The sequence below is a fragment of the Pieris rapae genome, chromosome 12 (genome assembly GCF_905147795.1).
Source record: "Pieris rapae chromosome 12, ilPieRapa1.1, whole genome shotgun sequence".
Taxonomy (NCBI): Eukaryota; Metazoa; Arthropoda; class Insecta; order Lepidoptera; family Pieridae; genus Pieris; species Pieris rapae.
Window position 1 is genome coordinate 602,730 of NC_059520.1, and position 27,609 is coordinate 630,338.

The window sequence follows — 27,609 nt, forward strand, 5'->3', positions numbered from 1 at the left end:
GCACACACGCATTACGCATTTCAAACGAACCGAAGGGGAAAAGATTTTTTATTTTATTTTTGATATCTCTCATTTAATTTTTTTCTTTGATTATTGTTATTTTGTGTGTTTATGTCCTTGTGTTTTTGTTTGTAATAAATGTTATGTCTATGTATGTATACCAAATAAAGTAACTGAAACAATAAGAATGGACTAAAACATATAGACAGTGAAAAAGACGGTATTTCAGTTTGATCAATGTGTATGAAAGTTATACGATGTGACCAGGTACTAATGCTTATAAAATAGAGATTTTATCATTAATTTAAAACCCAGTATTTTATTTGAAACACATAACCTTCTATTTGCATTAATGTAATTTCAAAATCCTTATCTTAAGTAAAAAGTTACAGTTAAATAGTAGATACCTTTGTGAAAGCTAGTAGTATACATTTTGAAATAAGAAACATATTTGCTAACCCCAATAGCAATCAATCTTCATTCGCGATGTTTAAAGTTGAAGAAAGTTTAACCTTCGTTTCTCGTACGATCTTCATTAGCGTGAACAAAACAGTGATGTGGCTGACGCAACTTTCGTGTACTAATGTAAAAATCACTATTATTATTATATCATAGTAATATCAAAAGTTTTCACAGTAGCTGAACATTTTATAATGAAAATCAGAAAAGAGCAATCATCGAAGTCAAGGTTGGAAAGTCACGACAAGCTGGATTTAATTAAGGAAAGCTCTTTGTCCACAGCTTTTAATTTTGATGAATAAAGAAAATTATTTATTCGACGGCATTTGTGCTTACACTGATTTATTGTGCAAGTTAACAGCCTCCTTAAGACTTTGCTTAAGAAATTCCTCTTCCATAATTTAGACATCCAATCTCGATGTTTGTTCTTCGAGTTCTATTTTAGTGAGCTAGATAAATCTGCCTTTTCATATATTGCTAATATTATATTGCTAATAATCTAACCTTTTGATACGTTAGCTATAGGTATTTTTCCAATGTTGAATAAGGGTATAATAAATTAATTCTTCCGCACTAATCTTTTTTCGTCTATGTTATTAGAAACTACACGCATAGAAAAAAAACATTATGTATCTTTAAAATACTAAGTTGTCGTTTGTGTTTAATTTCAATTTCGTATATATTATTTATCAATGTCATTACTTAATATATATATATATTTCCAATTGAATAAAAATATAATTGTAGTTAATTCTAATATACCTAATAACTAACCTTAAAATTTAATAATTAAAATATATTATTAAAAGGAGTCCCTTTAGGCAAGGTTCCGAAGATACTGGCACTTGTTTAGACATTGTATATTGCCTAAGTGATTTCTTTTATAATATGGATGTAGTTTGAGTAATATTTAAAACAAGGTTATTGTTAAATACAGACTAATAATGTAATTTTGTCTTTTCAGGTAAGAATCAAGGAGTGTTATGGAAGCGTAAGTTGATATCATTCAATAATATCCTAAAGAGGATTACAAAATAAAACTTGTAAATTGGTACGGTGTGACTCGCCCCATTCGTAAATCTTTTAATCTCTTTACAATGGTCAGTGTCATAAATTTGACATATGTGACTTTTTTATTACGATATTCGAAAACGTGTCCCTCCCTATGGCATGATAAAATCGTATTTTATGGCCGCTCCCGTCGGTTCATTATTTTCTTCTATTAACGTTTAAAAACACTATACACGATTGAAATATATATCTAACATATATATATATATCTTATGTTTCTATTTAAATGAAAGTACCAATTTTTATAAATTAGAATTTAATTCATATTCGAATATTGGAACACATCCTGTATCGAATGAAAATTCTCGTCAAGAACAGGTTTCTTGCATCGGCTATGTATGGAGCGACAAAAATTCAATTGGTTTATTAAGTTGTTCGTGCAATTTTAATGGTAAAAATGTTATAGTGTATATTACACTGGCCTTAGTATGTATATGAGTGAATTATTTAAATAGTTTCGACGTCCTGGTGAACAGAAAAACCGTCCAGTTTGTATTTCTACCATACATCTTATGTTATCTTGCATCTGGTACTAAAATTATCCTAGAATGTTCTATAGGGAAGTGCAAGGGTACATAGGGATATATTATATTCAGATACTAGGTGAGCAATACCTACTAAAACTACCTCGAGTAGTTCCTACAAATTACAGAGGCCCCGACGTCGCTCTTGCGTTCTACTGGGGCATAGGAAAGATGCTAACAATTAGTCATTCTATACGAAGAGCATGTCTTCGTTTTCGAGAATTTAAACGAAAGTGACGTATATTGTCCGGCGCGGTAAAATTGCCACAGATAAGTAATAGCACTAACGTTTCGATATTAAAACCATCACAGGTCGGTATCCATCAAAAACGCTTTATATTTTCATTGCATTGATACAGAGTGACGTGACACAAACGAATCGATTTCCCTCGTTAACAAAAAGGGAAACTGCAGACGTGCTGTGAATAGGTAATTTATCTTAACGCTATTGTCAAGAAAATATTTTTAATATACAAAAAGTTCTTTTGCCGAACAAAAGCTGTTCATGTTAATGCTCATATTGTGATTTCGAGTGTCCCTATTTAGGCCAGGATGAATAGATAACGGACGGTGCCCTGTCATCAATTGACAATCAATTACGGAAAATGCTAACCGGGGTTTTGTATTGAAATACTATCATAAAAAGGGTGAACGATTGCAGATTTCATAATTGAAACGCGGATTTATTCAGCTGATGAGGCAAAGAAAACTATAGGTTGAATACATAAGTTTTACTATCAGTTTCTTAACAGATCAGATGTGTCAATCGCTTACAGTTATATACTATAATAATATGCAATCATATTTCGTATTAATATCAATAAATACGTTATTATATATAAGTTTAATAAAAGTAAACAAACGCAAATTAAAATATAAGTCATAATTTACTTTACGAACTTTTATTCGTAATATATTTTAAATGACTCAAACCAAATAATAATGGGGTCTATAAAGTTATAAGAGTAATTAATTAGCCGTATCCTTGTAACCCAACTTCTCGGCCTTCCTATCGCCGTCCGATCAGCACCGACGTATTAAACATGTCTTCTCCTACCGCCCTATTATTTAATCTTCACCGTCCCTAGTAATCTACTTAGAACTATCATGGCCTTTATCCTAAATTACATCGGATTTAAAGTACGGTTATTTGTACGTTGAATGGCGAAGAAAAATTCTAAGATTATTTGTGTTAAGTTAATCAAGAACTATTAGTCAAAAAATTGTACTTAATTAAATGACGATGTTAGATATAATTATTATAGGTGCGATTTTTTAGTCGGAATCAAAACGATCGCATCATAAATTTTAGTAGTTTGACACTGTACCTACAGCCAGTTTATGATCTTTGTTTCCTGTATCTTATTTAGTATGCAACTTAAATAAAATAAAATAAAAATCATTTCAGACTATCCAAGGCATATATTGTCAGTAGAGTAATACTTATAAATATGTTTTTTTTTTTTTTTTTTTTTAATGGAGTTGCGAACCCACCCCTGACTTTTGCTTATCAGGGTCCTTTTTTGCTGTATTTATTTTGTTCATTCAATTTTTTATTTTTATTTTAATATTGTTATGTTATATTATATTGTGTTTCTTACAGCAGCTTTATGCATTCACATTTACTTAACATTTTACATTTCCTAGTATAGTGTAGTAGTTTTCTTTATTTAAATTGTATATTTATTTTCTTTGTTTATTTACATTCACTTTACATACTTTCATAAAAATTTAGCATTTTGGTCATTTTGAATTAATTACAGGGCGTAGCAATATTCCGGGCGCCGTTGAATATTCGCGTCCTCCGCAGAATCCGCTCGCAAAATTTTTCCAGGGCCGTCCTGTGCCCCGCAAGGATGTCGGGCAGCACATTGCGTGTCATCCGCATCCCCACGGTCTGCTCCAGATCGTGCCTTTGAATGGCGAATATGGGGCACTCCACTAGGAGATGCTCCACCGTTTGTATTGTGTTTTCGTCGCATTCACATGCGGGACTCGTTTTTATTTTGAAACGGTGGAGGTATTCCGCGAAGGCTCCATGCCCTGTCAAAATTTGGGTCATTATAGGGTTAAACCCTTTGGTCCTTGCGATTTTGTACGCAGCTTCTGGGTCGGGCAAGAACATCCTAGTTGTCGCCCCGGTTGTTTCTTCGGACAAAATTATTAAAACATTTAATTCATAAGTCTACGTTGATTCGAGGCACCAGGTACATGGGCATGTATATGAATCCAGTGTCTCAAAATAGCACATTCGGGTTTATAACCATCAGGATATTGTTTGTACTCGCACGAAATTAAAGATCAGAAGAAAATGATTTGGACCTTTTTCAATTTATTTGTATTAAATTTAAAAACTAACAGTTTTGTCCGTCAGTTTTGGCCATCAATTGACAAGTGACGCGTATAACAACAGCGCGACATCAGCGATTGCAATTTTATTAAACTAGCTGATATTTTAGTCAAATAAAAAACATTTTATGACGGATATCAACGTAAGAAAATATACTTCTTTATTGCGACACTCTTAATACTGTTTTTTCTAACTCCAGAGCATTTTTATGCTCATCCTCAAAACTTTCGCAATCCACTTATATCAACCGTGAAACGCTAAGCAAATACAAAAAAGTTTTCATGTTTAATCTGCACACTTTAAGGATTTTCATTGAAATATCGCACCCGACGGCACTTTAAATAATCCACGGGGGTATAATTTTTATTTATATACGATTTATAAACGATTTTGTATGCATTTGAGAATCTTGTGGCTGGAATTAGGAAAAAGGCTACTCCATAATTTATACGTTGATAAATTAAGTAGCGGAGCAAATTGTGATATAGGTACGACTTATTCTGCTTCGAGTTTTCCGCTCCTCGAAGGATTTATTTGATAAATAGATGAGTGGAATAATTTCGTTCTACAAAGATGTTCATACACCCTCGCAGTAAAGCGCGTTGGGAATTCTTATCTACCAAACACAGCGCTTTGATTACGAAAGAAAGGAATATTTAAAGAAGATTTCCTGCGCTTTGTATTTTCAGACGTATGTGTATTATTTATGTGATGAACAAGGCTACTTATATTACAAGCACGTATGAAACTTTGTATTAAATGAATGAAATACAATAAAGAAGTATATTATTTCTTTAGTTTAATAAAAACTTGTTCAAATGGAATCGAAAAGCCTGCTGGAAATTGTTTAACAGTTACTTTGTGATTTATTAGAAAAACATCTCTTTAAAAGAAACGATGTTAAATCCAATTGGCCATGCAAAGAAATTACATTGCAATAATTTTGTTTGGAGTAATTATTTTATTAAAATTATGAAACCTATTTAACATTTGTTATCATTGGATTTATATTTGTGTATTATTTATTCTGCTTACCTACTCAACAAAAACTGCCGGCAACGCATCCTCTAAAATGGTCTGATTCGGGTTTATGGGCGTTCCATAGGCGTATTATTGTTATTTTTATATTTTAGTTATTATAATTTTGAGTTTTTATTATGTGTTTGTCTGTTTAACTTTTTCCGTTGATAGATTACTTATATTCTGATATAATTAATGTGTATTAAATGTGTAATGTCATATTTTTAAAGCATACACATTGTATTATAGATTCAAGACTTCTAAAACTAGTTTTGTTAAATGTTGGCATTATGGTTCTATATAGACGTATACTTACAAAAATAATTGCAAAATTCTCTAAGTCTCATGCTAATTTGATTAAAAGTAAGACAACTTCAAATGAGCGTCAATCAACAAAACAAGAATATCATTAGGCAAGGCTTAGCGCACAATTGATTTTAAGTATTCATGAAATGATGAATAAATAATGGAATGAATGGGGATCGATCCAGACCCAATTTCAATGATAGGAATAAGTTTACCAACTTCGTATTTCGCAGTTCGGTACATATTTGATGCTAAATACAACGACATATATCACTTTGAGTATCCCGAAAATTGGTAAAACCTTTGTTGTAAAATTTATTTAGGCCAATTCGACACATACTGAAAGTATATTGCATACCTCAGCGATATGTAATCCATTATATTACGTTAAATATTTCAGTGTGGATAGAAATAGGAATAAAATCGATTAATACGTGAAAATAATATTTTTGTTTCATAAATACAAACAAATATACGATACATCACCAGTAAGTAATAAAAAAAATATATTTTTATGTAGAACGAGTAGAACCCTCCAAGGCATTCCACAATTTTCTTTTTTGTGCTATCTTTCGTCTGTCGCCAACGAAATTTCGCTTGCCCATCTGGTACAACTCTCCAAGTAACAAACATGAACTATCAAACAATTCAATAAAAGAGGGTACCAATTCTTTAAAGGCCGGCAACACATTAGCTATCAGCCAATGTGTCTATAGACAGCGGTGTCACTTAACATCTGATGAGCGTCCTGGCCAATTTGTATTAAATTGAAATCATGATAAACAAAATGTTTATTCATATATTTAAGTTGTCTCGCCGCGAGTAACAAAACTCGCTTACCACAATTGCTGTAAAGAAACATTTTTTATGTCTGTACCCAATTCGTGTTTATGTAACTAATACAACGGAGGCTTTATAAAAATATACAGTGTATATATATAGTGTGTACTGTGTATGTTATGTGTAAGTGATTCACATAAATAGTGTCTTGAATCCACAGATTACGTATCAATCACAAAGTTCTGTGTCATGCAAGTGCAGTTTCCCAGTCATTAGTGCTTTCAGAACGCAATCAGTTAGAATTTCATACGTGACAATCGTTAGTTTGCTAGGAAAGGTGCAAATTATCTGGAATTTCGTTTTAAAAGGTATTTTTTTAAATCACCGGAATGGCAACATTGTACGTGATAATTGTATATCTTTATTGAAAATTGTATTATGATTACTTGGCATTTATATTTTATGGAACAGAACCATTTCGTTACAAACATACTTACATATACAAAATTCCTCTTTTTAATTTTAGTATAGATAAATCCACATTTAGATAAAGACAATTAAATAATGATGCAAATTAAAATATGTGATAATAAACGTGCTTAAACAGGCCATAAATGTTGGTTTTCAAAAAAACAATTGGCCCTGAACACTTTAAATTAACAAAGTAAAAACTTAGTCATAAAACTAACTTTTTATGCGGTTAACTCTTATTATTACTTTTAGTACCTAAATTAGTACTAAACCTATATAATATCAATTCGAAAACTTCTAAAAATAACCTTAGAAATAAATAAATGAAATGGCGTCAATTATTGTAAATGTATATAAAAAATCCAAATAGTGATTGCCTGGAAGAAATCGCTCGAAAGTGGTAAGGCCGCCAGTTGCCCTTCTTTTAATTTAATTGTGTTCAATTTTTATATTGTAATGTAACGAAATAAATAAATAGTGGGTACAGTTTTAGTTATATAAATACCTTACGTTTAGTGTAAGTGTGTATACCTTTGGTGTGTGTGTTACATTACCTCCAAAAGGAAAATATTATACCAACTTCTCATTAAGTAACAAAATATATATCATTTCATTTCCCAGACTTAGCTAAAAAGCACAATGGTAAATGAGATTTAAAAATCCGAAATCTCATATTGCATCTCATGAAAACTAAAGAGGCGAACTACTGGCGTATTTCCAAGTTAAAGTTAAAAATAAGCATATTCCCACCTAAGGGGACAACCGTCAGATATTTTGCGTGGCAAAGCGGGATCTGAGATGGCGTCGTGAATTTCGCTGTTTGACATCTCTGCGCCAACGCTCTGTACAATTTGTAACTTATGTTGTATTCGGCATTTCAAATGGATACACTTAACCAATTTTTACAATATGAATAAAGCTTGATAATTACTTTTAATTAATTGTGCAACTAAGTTTCTTAATTAATTGCCCTATTAATTAACAAATGGTTTAAGGAAACTTACGACAGCAAATTTTAAAATAAATAAATAAAAATAAATTAAACGAATAAATATCGCAATATAGCGAGGAAATGCTGCCAGCGTTAAGGGTCCTTCAAGAAAAGAGCGTAACAATTCTTAAAATGCCGGCAACGCACTCGCAAGCCCTCTAGCATTGAGAGTGTCCATGGGCGGCGGTATCACTTAACATCAGGTGAGCCTCCTGTCCGTTTGTCCCCTGTACTATAAAAAAGCACACTGCCACAGGGACCAAGATCTTTAAATTAAATTAAATTTTCTATTTATCATTTTTTAATTATTACTGCGTAGATTGGATTTAAAAATTCAACCTATATTTAAAAAAAGTCAAGTAAGTAAATATTTGTAGAATATTCAATACCAATTCGCTTAACAACGCTCCAGTGAGCCGCGAATCTATAGGGATTATTAAACAAATATCTTAGCATTGTAAATCCCAACCTGGCAATAATATTATCTTTGGAATGTCAATTGTCAAATGCATTGTTGATTTGCATAAGTACAATAAATAACACATTTACATTATGAGGGTAGGATAAAACTTTTATTTAAACATATGTATATTTCTCTTCACGAAACAGTAATTTTTAAATTCAAATCATTTTAAAAACCAATCATAAAATTACTCATCCTATATAATATATTAAATACTATATGTTTTTTCATTTTGTTTGACAAGTGACATATTTAAAATGACAGTTTAACAAAAGAAAATTGATTAACTGCCTTTAGTTATCGCGCACATGTTTAAGTTAATGCTTTGTGTGATTATTTTCGTGTTAATTTTGTTTTTAATCGTTGTTTGTGTATTTTTGGTGGGAAATAACTTTTATGTGTTAAACATGTTTAGTTTCCTTGAAATGTTAAGTCGTCTCCGTTATTCACACGATGAACGCACTTTATTGGAATCTGACGGTGTAGATCCATTTGTGGTAAATATTTAATTTCGATTTTTAATTAATTGTATTTTATTACGAACTTAACGTGTTTAAGTAACTTTTATATCGGCTTAGTAAAAAAATTGCATATCGTTATGTTTTATTTACTTTAGTAATGAATTAGTACTAAAAATAAATGTAACTATTATATGAGTTATATACAAAAAAATATTAATGACATTCAATCCGCGTCTGCATACCTATAGTAAAACTACAATCAGCACCAAAACGTCATAATTACAGTAATTTATTATAATTATATACCAACACAACAAGTTTTTGGTATACATAGGTATCTTATGTTAAATACTACGTTTCTCTTAATTATATTAAGTTTGGATTTTAAAAACTGTCTTTATAATTAATTATTTATTCGTATTGTGTCACTAAGGCTCATTATTATTAAATATATATTGTTTATTTTTAAAAATTAACTTATCTCAGTGGTAAAGTTTCATTCAAAACGTCGTTAAAAGTGCAGCAGGTTCCTTATAAAATTCAATAAGTTCGAAACAGTTTTGCGCTAAGGGTGTGCATTTATCGTTAATGTACCGACAATGCACTGGGACAGGGCTGTAAAAACTTTAGCCAAGTTCGTAGCGTAAATACCTACAGACGGGTGCACTTTCATTGTTCTAAAAAGTAAATTTCAATAACCCAAGAAGTTCGACGGTCGCTGCCAGTTCGAGTTTCGAGAGGACGGTAGACGAAATGCCATTGCAGTTTTATGCATTGCCTTAACAATTTCATAAATTGAAATATGAGTTTATAAGTTGGTAATTTTTAATCTGATGTACTTAGTCCTCTTCCAGACCGATACAGCTGAAAAATAAGTAGATAAACTTTTTTTTACATATCAGATATTTATTGCACCTGCCTTATATTATTTTCTACACTATTTGTAGGATATATAGGCAAGTGTTTGGCTGGAAGAAATCACTGGAAAGCGATAAGGCCGCCAGTTGCCCTCCTTGTCATTTAGTTATGTTCAATTTTTATATTGTAATGTAACGAAGTGTAAATAAATAAATATAAATATATATATATATAAATAAATATATATTTAACTACTTACGTGAAGGTTCGTATATTGGCTTAGTGGTGGTAAACGTGTCGTTCGCAAATAATGATTGTTTTGTCCATACAAAAATGATGATTAATGAACCGTTTACATCGCTCCGGGTTGTATAAGTATTTTTCATTCCTTGGATTACACTACCGAAGTGATACTGATTCCCAAACTGAATTCGAAAATAATATATAGATAGCCTATGTTTATCTTCTATTTGGATATATTTGGATTCTGTGCAAATAACCAATTTTCTCTTAATTAGTGTAGGCAAGCGATTTTGACAGTTTTCAGATTTTTGATGTAACATAAATCTAAAAAATAAGTTAGTGTGTAAATATTTCGTACCGTTACAAAACATCCAGTATACAAATCGCTTAGCGCAGCTTCGCATTCCACGCGTTGAGTAGTTACGGGAGTAATTGGTATTCATGCAATGGCCGGTCCTGGTGCGGAAATTAAAAATGATTGTACTGCCTTGCATACGTTTAGATCTATGTTCAATACAAGCGATATTAACCTGCTATATTAAAACATTTATCTTCTGTATTTTATTAGAGCATGTATCACGGGTCCTGCGGTTATACGATCGTAATTCTTATTTTTATTTCGGAATGTTTTCTTGGAATTTTATTAAATCTGTTACGTATTCTAAATAAAATACATTTTGTTGATAAAGTCTTCACATGTTTAATGTTGCTATGTATTTATTATTAAATCATGTGAAAGATTATTAAAGGGCAGCCATTACAGAAATGTACGAGAATACTAACAGTCTAATTAATCGCATTGTGGATTCTACTTATGTATGATTAAAATTTCGTGTCACCGACATATTTGTTTATCTAACAAAAGTTTTTTTTAAGACCAAAGAAATAACAGACCGAATACTACTGATATAAATAATTATAGTCTTATGATTAAAAAAACATATAAGCGAAAATTTTCACAAATATTTCAAGATCAAAATAAGCCAAGTCCAGGAAAATCGAATAGCATTAAATAAATCCCGTAGTTTATATAAAAACGTTAAAAAGAAAATATTTATCGAACAGTGCAGATCAAACAGGAAAATTGCGCACTTTCCCAGCAATTAATGTTAAAACTTACAAAGGCTGACCTGCTGTTCAGATGCGTAAATGTTTACTCAACACATCGATGGCTGCATCAATTAAAAAACTTACGCCGTGTTAATCTCGGCTTGTATTTTAAATGTCTATAAACGGTATTGGCTTTACTGTGTCGTAAAAATATATTGAACATTGAATAAGCTTTTATGTTTGATGCTTTTTATGTTAATCTATCTAGTATACAGTAAATAATCGTAATATGTATAAAACTAATGCCCAGGTATTATGAACCTACACCGAAGAAAATTTATGTAAACATTAACATGTCAGGCCATTGATGTTCTATCACTAATGATATGTTAAATAAATTCTTCTATTAATATTATTTGTATTTTGAATGCTTTATTATGATTTTTTTCCAGAGAGGTTACTATCGAGCTAAATTTACAGTCTCAATTACATTGTGATTGCAGTCAGTTGTTTACTTAATAATAACCTAGACTAATTCGGGACGGCATTATTAATATAATTTGCTATCGAATTATGTCTTTAACTGTACTAAACTGGCCTGTTTTTGTGAGTTTATTTTTTACAACTAGCATTATCTTAACACTTTAAGTAACAACATTATAATAATATTTAAATTATACATTATTAAATTAAATAATATTTAACTTTGATCTACAGTAACTTCAGTTGCACATTCGTACATATTTGCATATGAATTCATCGTTTCGCGCACATATTTTTCTTTTTCACTACCTCCATTAAACTCTCTCCATATCAATAAAATAGTGCTGTGTCATTTTGGCTATATCCGTAATGAATTGAGTTGTTTCCTGTTGTTTTAATATGAAATTGTTTTTTAATCCTATTGGAAAAATAAAACTCAGAACAACTGAGTTTTTAAAATCATTAATGATTTTTTAGTAAAAATGCTATAATTCTTAAAAAACTACAATATGCGTTAACAAAATATAAATTTAAAATCATTGCCATCGTAGCTTAGTTGGTGTTTGATTCCCGAACTTTAAAAAAAATTTAATAGTTGAATTTGTATCTAATAAGTATTTTGTTTCTTGCGTAGGCAACGATAGCATTCTACTTTTCTTATTATTATAACATAAATTGTGTAATACACAATTTATAAGCAAGCTCAATTTTATAAACTTATAAGAATATTTTCTCATGCAATGAGAAATAAATATCATAAACTGAAAAACCACATCTTATTAGGACAATCCATAGAACAATCCTTATTTTTAAAACAAAATGTGGTTAAGTATTAGTTTTGTCTCAGTTTAATTACTAGTTGATATCACTATTCCAGAAAACACACAATTATTTTTAATTTTTTCGGAATCGACTGCGAAACATGTAAGCCTCAAGCCCATTACAGGTGTTTATGCTTTATTCTAAAAGCCGCCTGCTCATTTGCCTATAAAAAGGTAATCAAGCAATTAAAATAGTACTCAGTGCAATAAACTAGGGATCTTGTCTATCCGGTCCCCTATTGATGCTTACATATGCTTACATTTTTATATATGAAAGTCTTTAAAAAATAATGCTGTAATTTGATATTTTTATATCGTTGAATATAAATTAAATTGTTCTACTTATGGGAAAAACAAAATTGATTATTTAAATTTCACTGTTACAGAAGTAGGATGCGTTTGTTAGCTTTTCATCAGTACGGTAATCGTGGAAAAATATTGGAAAATTCTGTTTTACAACAGCCTAGAATTAAATAAAAATAATCCAACGAAATTAGCTTAAGGGGAAATGTTCAATGAAAATGTGATGAAATTAAATGAATGATGGAAAGTGATAAATGTAATGCTGTTGTTATCGATCTATTGAAGTATTTTTTTAAGATTATCTATGTATTCTTTTAGATATTATCTATTCTTAATTATGAGTACGGACTTACTTAAGTATTTTTCTAGGTTTTGTGTAAATTTCTTAGAAGTGCAGCGTTGGGCTCGTGGCTTCAACTAGCGACTCTCATTCCAAGGTTGGAATCCCGGCTGTGCACCAATGGACTTTCTTTCTAAGTTCGCATTTAACATTCGCTGGAATGCTCACTTATAACCAAAAAGTCGACGGAGTGTGTCAAGCACAGAAGGCTGATCACCTACTTGTCTATTAGATTAGCAAATGATCATGAAAAAGATACAGAAATCAGAGACCATACCATACATAAAAAAAGGTTTTAGCGATTTTATTTTAATGTATACTCGATTCGATTCGATACTGTATCTAAATTTTTCCTAATAAATACATTTCAAAATAGTTTTATCTCGTATCTTAATGTTATATATCGGTTCTAGATTTGAAACTCAAATTATATAATCCTACACTTTGCGTTAGTTACTTACAACTCTAATGTACACGATTAATTTCTCTCTTTCTGTCAAATTGAGTTTTTTCCGTGATGAAGAAAGAGCAGTGATATTTTTTTTTTATTTTAATACAATTCGATAGTTTCAATAAACATTGAGCAAAGTTATCATGACTTAACAGTGATTGATATCTCAGAAAAACCATAATTCTTTCACATAAATAATAAATTAGGAGGCACTGTTTATGTTTTTGCTACTTTTACGATACTATATGTTAAGTGGCATCGTAAAATTTATACGGTCAGTAAAACTAGAAAGCATTGGTAAAATTGACGTATAGGTAATCTATTCGGCCACGGGACCCACTTAATGACTACCAGTAAAACCTTTTTCGTTCGTGTTTTGGGGCCAAATCTAAAATAGTGATTTGCTAACTTTAACACTACTCACACACACAACTACATCCTGTAGTTTCGTTATGTATTCTGTAAACTATTAACGTAAAACTTGTAGGTTTTGATGTAGCCTAATAAACCCTTCTTTTTCGTGTTTAAGGGAAGAGATTTAAAATCTTGATTTGCTAACTTAAAAATATAAACAATACTATTATAAACATAAACTAAAAACCTAGTGTTTGGTGTAGTGTATACATTGAAATAAAACTCATGAAATAAACAACACGAAGAGTTATGTAAATAGTGTAATAAATTCGCGTTTATAACCTTTAAAGTTCGTCGTATACGTTATACTATTCATCTGTAATGGAGTAGTTGTAAACAGAATTTTTTACGATAGGTGGATCATATAAGATGCCAAAAATACTATTCGTCTTGAGATGCAATGTGAAATTCACGGCTATAAAAAGTCAAATTTCGTAATAATTCATTTAGCAAACTTTGCTATTTTCATAGGAACAACTAAATACTAAACAGTCTCAAGAAATTGTTTATTCCATTACGTACCAAACAAGCCATATATATCGTCACTAGCTAGCATTAACGATACGTAATACGATTTATTGCAACGACATTGTCGATTTGGAAACCGCTGCGGCCATTTCAGGCGTTTTTCTGAAAATAAAATTTTCTAACGCTTACATTACGCCGCCGAAGCTTATAAATCAGCTTGTTGGGGTTTAACAGGATTATCTACTAAAATACACTACTCAGCCCTCACCCACTCTACCCAATCTTTATAAAATCCTAAGAGTGCTCTATCGATTCGTTTTTACACCTTTAGGTTGGATACTCTTCGATACTGAAAATATGACAGTATAAGTAAATTGCTTTTATAAGGGTTTGTGTGGCTCATTTATTCAGCTCGCATATTGAATTTTAATCTTAATACAACATAATGTATCATGCATAATAGTTAATCTTTCTTAACATATAACGCTTAGGAACGCAGAACGTCTTGCTACTTTCATTTTCAAACTTGTACTACTACAAAAATTAAATTAAACAAAATATGATTTTTTTTTTGTATACATTTTTGTGTAATTTTAATGAATCTGTGGCACTTCAACCTTTTAAGGTGTGGGTCCCATATTTCTGTATTTGTTTCATGATAAATTATCTATCGAATAGGCAAGTAGGTTTTGTTCCTACGACACACGCAGTCCAGTTTTTGTGTCTAAGGGAAATCGGTTTCCTCACAATGTTTCCCTTCACCGTTCGAGCGAGTGTTAAATGCGCACATAGAGAGAAAGTCCATTGGTGTACAGTCTGAGATCGAACCTACGACCTCAGAGATGAGAGTCGCTCGCTGAAGCCACTAGACAAACATTTCTTTTTCATTTTTCAAGTTATGTTATCACTTTTTAAATTCTCCGCAAATGAAGAACCTCCTTGGTTGGTTAAAATAGCAAAAAGTGCCGCATTATCTAGAACAAAGCTTGATTACCTAAGTGGTCGTAAAGATTCACAAACATCATCAGATCCGTAACATAATTAGGGTGGTAATGTAATATTACAGTTCACACGAGTGCGGCTGCTAACCGCTGTCAACATCACCCGGTACACTGTACGGTATAAATAATTAACACGCGGCCTGTTTTCTATTGTAATCTAGTGTAAACTGATTGGTCATACAATACTTTATTCATTCTGAATCATATTGTAGTAATCATAGTCAACTTTAATCAGTTCCTAATCCTCGTAAGGACATCACGAGTTGGGTGAAAATTCAGCAACATTATGTACTTGCACAGCCAGGTTTTAAACGCACGAGTTCTTGACATTCCCAACATATATATAATATCAGTCTAAAATTAATAATTATTAATTTCATAACGGCGCGTCGCTTGTTTTCCTAATGATTTTTATGCTTGGAAACATTTAGCAGCAGACTACATTTAAGTAACGTGAAACATTTTGGCGTTACTATTTTTTCCATATTTCATTTTTTATTATCGAATTCTTTATATATATTAAATATATGATTAAATCTTCATTGAAGAAATTTTTATATTGGTACCTGATTTTTATGTTATAATTTTTTTTTTTGTTACAGGTAAGCGATAAATTACCATCGTCATCTATACAAGTAACTATTTCGGATAACATTAGTATACAAATTATTTGTTTGACTTGTCACCTGAATAAACGCTGTCCGATCTTAGTTGAATATTGCGTCATTCAACCCTTTTCAACATAGGTGTACCCTACAAAAACCTTCCTTATTATGCTCCGATATAGGATATGAGGAAATTGGCTGAATGGCTTTATATGAAAAACTCGCGTAATCTTCGAGGGGTGTAACCTTCAATAACCTGCACTTGGCATTTGTACCGATCATAGCATTTTTAATCTAGTGAAATTGGGCGGTTAATAGATTTCCTCTCCCCACATTCGATTTCTTTCAGCTATATATTAAGTCAGTTCATATGCTGTGTATATACAGTACATTTGTATTATCTGGAAGTTTTATGGCACCCTTTCTAGGGTGTGTAAAATGGAGTTAACAACTTTAATATTACCATTTTTTTAAACTAAAATACCCTTTTTCTTGGAACTTATTTTATTAGGAAAAAATAACGATATGATAACGGTTAAAGTTTTATTTTTGGCGTTTTTTTTAATGCAGCATGTTTTGTTTGCTTTTAATATAATAGAAATATATATTGTAATTAAAAATTAATACGTTTTATAATCTCCTCGATAACTTCGCAACAGTGATAAAATAAACAAATGCGTAAGAAGTAAATACATCTACTATATAATTATTACACACAGATTACCACTAATTTTATAAACAACCCTTCGTAATTACAACTCAAACGATAAGCCTTTAAAGTTATATTCAAACAATAGAAAACGTTAATAGGAGGGAATTCGATAACAAATGATCAAGCATAACAGGCCCAAGAAAGAAACCAAACATAAATTCTCAAAACCCATCAACCATTAACAATTACAAAAGAAAGGTAAGGAATGAAATGTTTTATTCATTCCGTTAACGAGAAAATTACCGAGAGGGTGGCGGATCGGATTGCAAGTACCTTTGTCTTTAGGGAACATTGCCATCTTAAACCTACCAATTAGTGAAAGCACGTTAGGCCCTGCTTAGTTTATGTTGCATGAGGCAGACAAATGTACTAATTTAAAAGCAAATTATTTACTTTAATTTACGTGTTAAATTAAAAGCACTATTCATAGTTATAGATATATATGGTAAAAATTAATATCAAATATTCTGTATTATATATCCTCTATTTATTTTTAGCATCATCTAGGTTTTAAAGTTTAGTAAGACCACGCGTATTACGTCGTAGTTTAACGGTTAAAAATTTAATGAATTTAAAGTACATTGTTGACTACAAGTACACCTCTAATTTATTAGCTATTCGTACGTAATAGTTTTTTCTTCCTTTTCATTTAAAGCGAATACGTGTAACCGCATACAAATGATGTTAAACACACTTCACGCCGTTCAACTAACGCAAAATGTCTGATGAGCCTGGCAAGGGTTTTAAGATTTCATACACTCGCTGTTACTGGGGCCAATTTATTTAGTATCACTATACCGCATCTCGTTTCCTATATCTTTGTTAAACTAAGTTTATTAAATATAACAGTAAAGAGCTCTCTTTCACATTGTTAAGTTAGAAATTCTATATAATATCTATTCATAAACATGGCGCGTTTATGGATATTTCCCCAATGTAAAAATATATTTATCACAGTCAAATCATGTATCTTAAAGATATTAAACATGGCCCCAAAAGAAACTTAAAAAAGTTAGTTAGGTAGTCGTAACATCACTCCCTAAGCAAGGTGTTAACAATTCAGTTTCTAAATTGGCTGTAAACAGTGGTTATTTGCATCGAGAATATTTTTCATCAACAATTAGCCAGTGAAGCTTTGTCTAAAAGGTAAGGGTTGGATTTAACGACGTTTTAAGAGATTTTAACCGAACCGAGGCTTATCTACGCGTTGCCTGCCTGTTACAAAACCTTTATTAACTTTACGACGCTTTAAAGAATAACAGATATAATAAATATGCGGGATTCATTTTAGAACTCTGTGGAGATTTTGTAACTATACAACTGGTGAAGTTTAATATTTATCTGATTGTGTAAATGTTTATATTCTGTAAATCTGAAAAGATTGGAGCTGGATTCTGCTATTGAAATATTTGCCTACACGATGTTATTGGCAGCAGTGTTTTATATATTTCAAAAGGCACACAGTTCATAAAATCAATGTGCACTACAATATTTCACCTACCAAATCTTTACATCTATAAATATAGTATTGTCTTTTATTAACATAACTTTTACACATTTAAAGAAAACACTTTTTAACAGATTGAAGTTATGTATTATTGTATACTTATAATTGGGCCTCCTGCCCGTTTACCCCCTATTCTATAAAAACAACAATAATTTGAGTTTGTCGGCTAATCTCATACAATTTTTTTTCGAAAGGATGATGAAGCCCAGTGATGACCGTTTACCACTTGCTGTCCAGTGCATTACACGAATGTCGAGAATATTATGATATACAAAGCCTTTTGCACGTTCGCTTTGAGTGCTACTGTTTAATTGGTGAGACGAAATGCAGCGGCTCTTTGTGTTCTATGTGCACACGGGAGTACTAATCCAACCAATGATCCAAGTGCATTTATCTGTTAAGCCAAATACGGATAGTCTGAAGTTTAACAATTACTAGTGAATACCTGACCGCTTCCATATTTAGCTTTGTTTGACTTGTTTCATTTACGAGCGTGTTAATACAAATTTAATAATTCCCATGCAAGTTGTTAATCATTAATGTTATATTTACATTGACTGATAAAATTTTAAATTAACGTTTGCCTGAATTTTAATTAAACCAAATTGAGTCACGACTATGCCAAAAGCCCGCTGTAATATTTATTTAATTTTAAGCTTAAAGTAGTTTACAAAATATTGCTGGCTCAACAAAAACTTCGAAGTCACTATAAAATTTGAAAATTTACAACAAGACATTTAACTTGGTCGCTGTTCTTGGAAATGAAGGCTATATATAACACAAAGTAACGGCAAGAGGAGATGAGGATCATTTTCCAAATGCCGCTGGCATCCGGAATTATAAATTGTGTGTACCTGTATATGTTGAGAGGGGTTACGAAAGGCTATGCCCGCACAAATGTATCTAGAAAATTACTTGTATATATTACTAGAATCACTGCTTCAAGCTTGGATTGTGACAAGTGTACGAGTTTTTTTTTCAAACCGAGAAAATTTGCGACATCATATTTCTTTAAAAAACTTTATTGTAATTGGGTACAACATAATATCAAAGTCGGGTAATGGCTACTGAAAGTTACAGAGTTCTGAGTCGATTAATCGCAATCAAAAACCGCACTTCTCCCGTTCATCTGTGTGTTAAATATGTCGTTCTTTATAATCGTAATGGATTAAGAAGTCTTTAATCAAGAACCTAGCTTACTACCGTCAGCGTCATCTATTTCGTGTATGAATGTAGATAGTTTTTTTAGGTTAAGAATAGAGGTATCAGTGCGTTGGTTGCCTAAAACTGTCAGAGTCCGTACGCCGACATTCTCGGGCGATGCCCGCTGATATGATTTATGTGCGCAAACCACAAGTGTACGTTCTACCAATTGCAATACCTATAACACTTTTATATTATTCCATATAGCACTGTCAGCAAAACATTATTTAAAAAATATTTGATGTGAAGTATGAATAATAGAATCAGGTATTTATTTTTACCTACACAATAAAAATAGCTATGCAAGTATTAAAAAGTGAACAACATAACTAGCCTCACATTAAAATAAATGAAAAACATAAGAGAAATCCTCCACGTACAACGGAACTAGTGAGCGTCTAAGTGTGGAAACAGTCCACATACCAAAAGAAATTTTCACTAAATTAATAATTGATAACTAAATAAATTTACTTTCTGGATCTTCCATTAACCATTTTTTTTTTCATACGATTAACCGATAATTAAGGTTTCAACGAACGATGTCATGATAGAGAACCTTTAGGCCAACTTCTGAAGGTCAACTTCTATGTAAGAACACTCAAAGACTTCCCAGTTCATAAATTAGTTAAATATTATATGAAACCATATTGAAGCTGAACAAAGCAAACAAACGCTTTCATTATGAATAGAAATGAAAATATATCATTGAATAAATGACTGCGCATTTGACAAACGAGCATTTGCCATATTCCGTGGTAAGAGACGTGAATGATCCTCCCCATCGTATTATAAATAATATAGAAATACCTCCAGGGGCCGTGAAAATGTACTGGATTTGCTGTAATATATTTGTGTTTTTGTTCAGCGAAAGTTTTAGCTTTCGCTTCTTAGTTTTCACTTACTCCCGAGTTGAAACGGAGTGTTTTTTGAACTTTCAGACGCGTATATTGAAACACCTTATACTAACTGAAGCATAAGAGAAACTAACAAAGAATTAGGAATCCTTTCTATGTAGGATTGCGTATGGTTTTAACACGATTATATTTTTTTGTATCTTCAAAAGAATTTGCTATTCTTTTAGACAAGGTTTTATTTAAAGTGTATAACTAAGACTGTCTCCTCATATAACATCGTTATTCTTAAAGCCAACGTATCTTTCTGTTGTTCTTAAATCAGTGTGAACAAGTCTAATGCGAGGAATCTTGTTAACGTTTGAAATTATTTTCGCTGCCTCGGGAATAATGAGTTCCGTGTTTTCACTTGAAACTGCGGTGACTTTTGTTTAATGGAATGATAATACAAATGGTACCCTCTTTGTAGTGAGTGGTTGAGGATATTGTTTTTCCTCGGGCGGGTCACTTTAGTGAGGGTAATTTCATTGCTCTTAAAAATTGTCTGTCCTAATGGGTTTTGTAAGTATTATAATTTTTCATAAGTTTTTACATTTATTTGTAGTCCGCGCCCGTCATGCCGCACTCAATCTTTATAAATAAATTCCAAATTATAAAAATGAATAGTTTTAAGGTACATTAAAACAATAGAGATGTACGATTAATTGGCAAGTTTGGGTATGGTTGTTTTATAAAAAGATTTGTTTGAAACCATATCTTGATAACTCTAATAATTGGAAATTATATATTCCAGTTCGTATCGATTATTTATAATAAATATTATAATCTATATATTTATCTATAATATTATTTTCAAACCCTGTCATAATGTTGTAAATTCGGGTAATTTAGACATATTAAAATTGATTTTTAAGGTAAAACATATAAATATTGCCCAAGTATTTTAGATGATATGAAACGCCACGAGCTTCATTGTGATATTTGTGCAAAATTGCATATAAACTAAGGAACAATAATTTTTAATCAAAAAGCGTCAAATACAGGAATATCATCGTCCACGTCTATCGTTAGATCCCTACCTTTTATTTGCACAAAAAAGATTTACAGTTTTTTGAATTAATTAAATATAAAAAAAACTGTTTGCAATTAATTGATTATATATACTAAAAATATTAAAACGTATACAGATTCAAAATTTCGTAAAATGTTTACAAAGATATATTGAAACAATTTCTTCGAAAATAATTTACAAAATCATTAAAGAACCTCTTAAAAACTGTCAATAAAAGATAAATCACCCCTAAGTAACCGACGGCGAAGTTCGAAAGTGTGCCGAAAAAGTTTTTATTTTGTAACAGAATATTATGTAAACAAATTTAATTACAGACTTGAATTAGCCACAATGGCCAGCTCGCGAATGGAAAACTTTGGAAAACCTCAACTTTAAATGAGTTTCGCTGCAAGTGAACAAAACGTATTTTATAAAAAGCCTTTGTTTGTTCTCATACATATTATTGAAATAGCGAAACTTGTAAGCGATTTGTTTTAAAGAATATCTTATGTTGTGTGGTAATACGAAATGGGTGTATAGGCTTAGAAAAAAACCTGACAGGTCTAAGTACTGGAAATTAATTGGAGATTAAATCAAGAAATTGATGCTGTGAAAATAACTTCTAAACGGCCTTAACATCTTCCTATATTATAGCTATATATTTACACGTACTTGAAGAAAGCAGACCAATTACTCTTTATTTATTTATATTATGTAAAGAATTTTTAAATGGTTTTAATAAACACAAACTGTACATAGTATTTCTGTCAAACTAACTTTTTTAAACAATAAAATTTATAAAACATAATAAATTGTTCCTATTAAATACATATTTGTAAATTTGACCATCAATCATACACAACAAGTAGCCGAAGAAAAAATCCCTTAACAACGTAACATCCTTTATATACTGTAACAGTGTTTTATAATTTTTAATTAATATTATGTAATTTGTTTTTATTAATTCCAATCGAATTTATCAAAAGTTACCAATCACGCCCAGAACTAAAAGTTATTCAAACTACAAAACAATTGTATTAGAACACAATTTACATTAAATATCCCAAAGGCTTCTGAAATGCGGTGTTGAATAAATTGTTATTAATGACCTAAACGCCTTGCAATAATAATAATGGCCGTCCACGTTTGTTTAGGGATAAATTTCGGAAACATAGTTTATGCCGATCTTCCCTTGCGGCGAACCTTAACACCGATTTGAAATTCTCTTCAATTTAATATTTCATTTTACGTGAATTACTACGGTTTAACGCACGTAGCTAGGTATAAGTAGGTAGTAAGAAGTTTTTTTTACTGACGGAAGGATACGTTGAAGGAAAGCAACAGTACCTACTGTCTAATAGAAGCTAATTTAAATATTTCCTTAGTATTTGAGCCTGTTTACCGTACAACCCCAGTATCTATTCCAAAGGAAATAAAGTATGATTCAAAGTATGATTTTATATTTAAGTTAGAGAATGATTCAATAAAATCCTGGTGTAACGATATTCTCATCCGTTTTAGAAATTACTTAAAACCCAGGCTAGTTTAAGAACTACATTATTCATACTTGTATACGCCAAATGAAAATGTAAGATAAACCTTTGGGTGATGCGAAAGCTGTTGAATTTTACGATTTTGCTAAGCCACCGCACACCCTTCCTGAATATTTTGATTTATTTATAGGCGGCAATGCGTAAAAGGGTCTAAAAACAATAAACTTCTCTGCTCATCCACCTCTTGATGCATCTCCGTGATAGCCACCTTAGTAGTTGGTCCTTGGTCGTTGTCATGAGTTCGATGGCCCGGCAAACAATTTTATTAGCTAGCTTCTTTTAGCTACTAGTACGGCTTTAAATATTGAATGAATTAAATTTATACTCCAAAGAAATATTTCAATATCTTACGTAGATTTATTTTATTTAACTTTTACGCGTTAAATATCCAAATTGGTAATGTATATCATAAAACACTAATCAAATAACATGGTTTGTGTTTCCCTATAATTATCAAATTATATCCAATTATGGCGAGTACTTATGAAATTTACCAGAAATTCATGCACGGCGAAGTTTACATACACGTGATCCAGTCATACAAGACGATCCCCAGTTTATTGTGATGCTAATTTTGCTATGAAAATGGGAGTGGTTTAAACTTTTTACCGCTAAATTAATTTGAATAATACCGCCGATAGGCGAAATGACTTTTATACGAGTTTCCGTAAAAATATTTGTTCAATCCAACTTAAGAATTCTTTAAGTGTGTGTTTATGTTTAATAAAGTTGAGGTGAAAAGCGGCTTATCTTCAATCACAGATTGAGCAGAATCCGTTCTCATACTTTGTTATTTCCGCTTCGTATGCAAATACGTACTAACCTTAAAATATGAATTAACCAAAATATAAAGTACATTTTTTATTTAATATTGGTTCCACATCCTCAACCTTACATTTTTTAAATTCTTTCTACATTTAAAATATATTTATTAAAAATATACGGAAGGGATAATATTCATAAGTCATAAAGGAAAATCTAATTAGTACGTAAGGAACTAATCATACATTTAATTAGTCATAAATCCTATTTCTCTATACTGTCGAGTAAATAATCTTAAAAGCCGCATTTTGCATATAAAAACCTTTACATATCTAATCTGAGTGCTCAAAGCGTGAAATACATCGTACGTGATAAAAATTAGGAACAATTTTTAAATGTATCTACGTTGCATTGACGATTATTCAGAGGCGAAAGTAGCACTTAGACGAAGCGAAGCCACCTTCAGACAAATGTACGGCACTTTCATTCGCCACTCACATGTTCTTAAGCCGATTAACGGCGTGCTATTGAAAATATAATGAACCAGAATATTATATTAGCTTCGTTTATCATTCGCTCTGGAAATCAGGAAACAGCTTTTCACAAAGATTTTCTACGCGAGTTAATATTTTTCAATTAATCCATGACAGCTCGTTTATTTAACGAATAGATAAAACATTTCTTGTTTATACATTGTTTCAGACAGCTATGCAAAATAAAACAATAACGCGAACTAGAGAAAAACTACGCGCGTAAAAATGTTTAATGTTCACATAAAATTTTATGGTACATCAAATGGGCAATATCAAACATGTCAAAGTAGTATGTATAAGTGTTTGGCGAATTAAAGGTGTGAATGGATATATTCAACGTTTTATTTGGAATGATAATAAATAGCTTTATTGAAAAGTCTATATAATGATTTATATCATAGAGCAGTGTTGGCTCAGTGCCTTAGCGTGCGACTCTCATCCCCGAGGTTGGAATGGACTTTATTTCTATGTGGGCATTTAACATTCGTTCGAACGGTAAAGGAAAACATCGTGAAAAAACCAGCGAATACGAAAAGTCGACGGTGTGTGGCAGGCATAGGAGGCTCACCTTCAAGCCTATTAGATTGATAAATGATCATGAAACATACAGAAATCATAAGCCCAGAACTCAAAAGTTTGTAGCGCCACTCATTTCTTTATTCAACCTGCTGATATCGTGCGTTCGATTCGTCGGTGCCAAATTAATTGGTAAATTTTAATTAATATTAACACTTACCTTAAAACCGACTTGTCCAAGACAAATTAACGATAGTATCTAATTGTGTCATGCCCCATTAGACTTCTATTTAACAGTAATAATTAATTAATTAAAACTTAGCGTTGGTACAAATGAGGTAAATGAAAAAGTATTATTTAAATAGTTCAATTGTTTTTGAGAATCGAGCGATTTGGCGGCAAGCCACTAAACGTTGCTGTTTCCGCAGCTGCGACAAATGTTTGCCCACAATTGTTTGCTCGCATCCATATCGCTATCTGATGTTTGCTCAACGAATTAAGGTTGTCGCTTTGTTATCCAAATAATACTAGATACTCGTGTGAAAGTTTCACTTTCAATTATAATCGTTATGCTCCGCGCAAACCCACTCTTAATATGTATCATGAACTTCATGCTGGCTTCAGTCATATCGTTATTCTCATAATAATGCGATATTCATATATTGATATAATAGCTAACGCCTAAACCCAATAATTAATCCACAGATTGAAAGCAATCTGAGATCAGAACATGACAGTCGATCGATCTTCTATCTGCAATAACCAAACCCTACGAAGACAGTACATTTTTGGCGACGGATATAATGCAATCCTTTCACTCTTTACACTCTTATTTAATTATCAATATAAATTATACGTACGTACATATAATATTAAAATATACATGTCTATGTGTAAAACATATCAAATAGCTATTTAATTATTTTAATAACTGGTGTAAGTTAAAATGTTAAGATAGTATATTGGCACAGTTAAACTGTTATTTTCATACAAAGGTACCACATACACCGATCCGAGCTACCATGGATAGCTTGTATCGACAGATGGCTATTACAGTCCGTCGATTGGTGTTTATGATTATAGATGTCTATTTCAGACGGTAAAAATAAATTGAGATATAGGTTATTAGGTTCGGGCGCTTGTCAACAAAATTTATGTCTCTAAATACTATATACTTGCAATCAATATATTTCAGTATAGCAATGAAAGATGAATAGCAGAATAGCATTGAGGTAGGAAAGTCCGTCAGAGGCTTATCACGCAAATGTCGAAGCATTTCGACGGGCTAGTGAAAATCTAAAAAAGTCAGCTTTTTCAAATAGAAATACTAGTTTACTAGCTGGTTAGCTACTCTTACTTATATGTAGAAGAACCTTTATGAGTGGATTTTAAATTAACGGACTTGTATGTTATATTTTTCACTATTCGTGTAGTAACGATGTAACTAAAAATGTGAACAATGTAGTTGATATTTTAATTTTTTTCTGTATTAAAATTACAATTGGTCAACAAATCCAGAACCCAATATTATTTTTTTATTTATTAAACCTTCGTTACATTTACAAATAATAATAAGAAACGTTTTATTAAGAACGCAACGGGCGGTTTTATAGCTAACAAACGATCTCTAACAGGCAACCCAAGTAAAGAGATAAATATAAGTGTATTAGGTAGAAGTTCATAACCAAATTTACTTATAAAAACAAAACTACAATTAACACAAAAATATACTAAAATCTAAGCTTACGGTTCAAAAATTCCCCGTAGACTCGTTCTTACCAGAAAACACTTAAACAGGTATCTAAATATCCGTTAATATTAAATAGACCTTGATTAACAATATATTTAATGTAATGAACAAAAACCAAAGAGTTTATTTAAACAACTACAGAATTCTGCAAGCCCTGCCAGCATCTTAGCCAATTTAGTCAGTAGAACTATCATGTCAACACCTCAGAGGGGTAAAGCCAACAGCCGCAGGGTCGTCGCCTTGTCTTAATAATGCCTTGTAAAAGTGGCCTGCGCAAACTGCCTTCGCTTATTGCTACTCGGCGTTGCAATAACAGAGGTAAAAACAATAGCAAGCTGGCATGCTCCTTATGAACGTCCCTTTTGCGGAGATTGTGTTTGCTTACCTTTGAATGCAATATTTATCGCACTGCAAGTGAATGTGTTATATTTTAACGTATTGTTATGAACTAGTTTTGTTGTTATAAAATAATAAAAAGTGTAAATACTGTAAAAATAATTTATTGTTTCCAGAATGTAAGCATGGTTATTTATTTCAACAGCGGAATCTGATGCTTTGAGGCTGAAAATGATTTAAAATTCATTTTCTTGATTTATTTAAAAATGATACGTTTTTAAACATGAATAGGATCGTCGCGGTCGCATCGCGTTAGTCATGTCATTAATGTGATATGTCAATTGGATTTAATACAAAAATCGCAGGCGAAAGCCGGTTCAACACAGATTGTTAACTCCGATAAGCTCCATCAAACGCCCATAACATTTACAAAAATCACATTAATTGTGTCAGTCACAAATATTTATCACGTGACTCGTTGTTTTCAACCCCAGCTTCAATACGTGGAATTCTTTTCAGTAAATTCATTTCGGAGTGATTAAGGCGCGATTCGTAAACACAGCGGTCATTATGTAGCGTCCTTTCATTATATTTATAGATTCAATCATTGAAACATTGATACCGAAACGTGCGGCTTAGTCCTCATAACCGTAATAAACATCGATGTAACGAGTATACCTCGGCAGCAATTCGTGCTGATGTTAAACTGTTTTTATACACGGACGGTACATGGGAAAGCTTTCTAATTGCCGGAACAATGCTGAGCCGGTTATTTGCCGGCGGCATTGTTTTTGTCTGTCGGTTCATTTTAGCCTAACCCTCCCCCGGCCGGGAGATTAATGGAATTTGAATACGCATAGCCTTTGTGTACGGCTTTACGCGTAATTTAAGCGCGCACCGGT

General features: G+C 31.6%; 1 protein-coding gene across 7 annotated transcripts in view; it reads left to right on the forward strand.

The window, feature by feature from the left end:
- The window catches only part of LOC111002135 (polypyrimidine tract-binding protein 2), a 323,058-nt gene that overhangs the window by 232,581 nt on the left and 62,868 nt on the right, over window positions 1-27,609 (forward strand). Inside the window, exon 1 of one of the 7 annotated variants that reach the window (XM_045630524.1) lies at window positions 8,754-8,932. The exons of 4 other annotated variants lie outside the window; for them this stretch is intronic. In XM_045630524.1, the coding sequence (XP_045486480.1) occupies window positions 8,756-8,932 (177 nt within the window). In that variant the 5' untranslated portion in view covers window positions 8,754-8,755. Of the gene's footprint in view, window positions 1-8,753; window positions 8,933-27,609 lie in introns of those variants that run through there. 2 more of the 7 variants (XM_045630520.1, XM_022272246.2) reach the window with 2 other exon arrangements.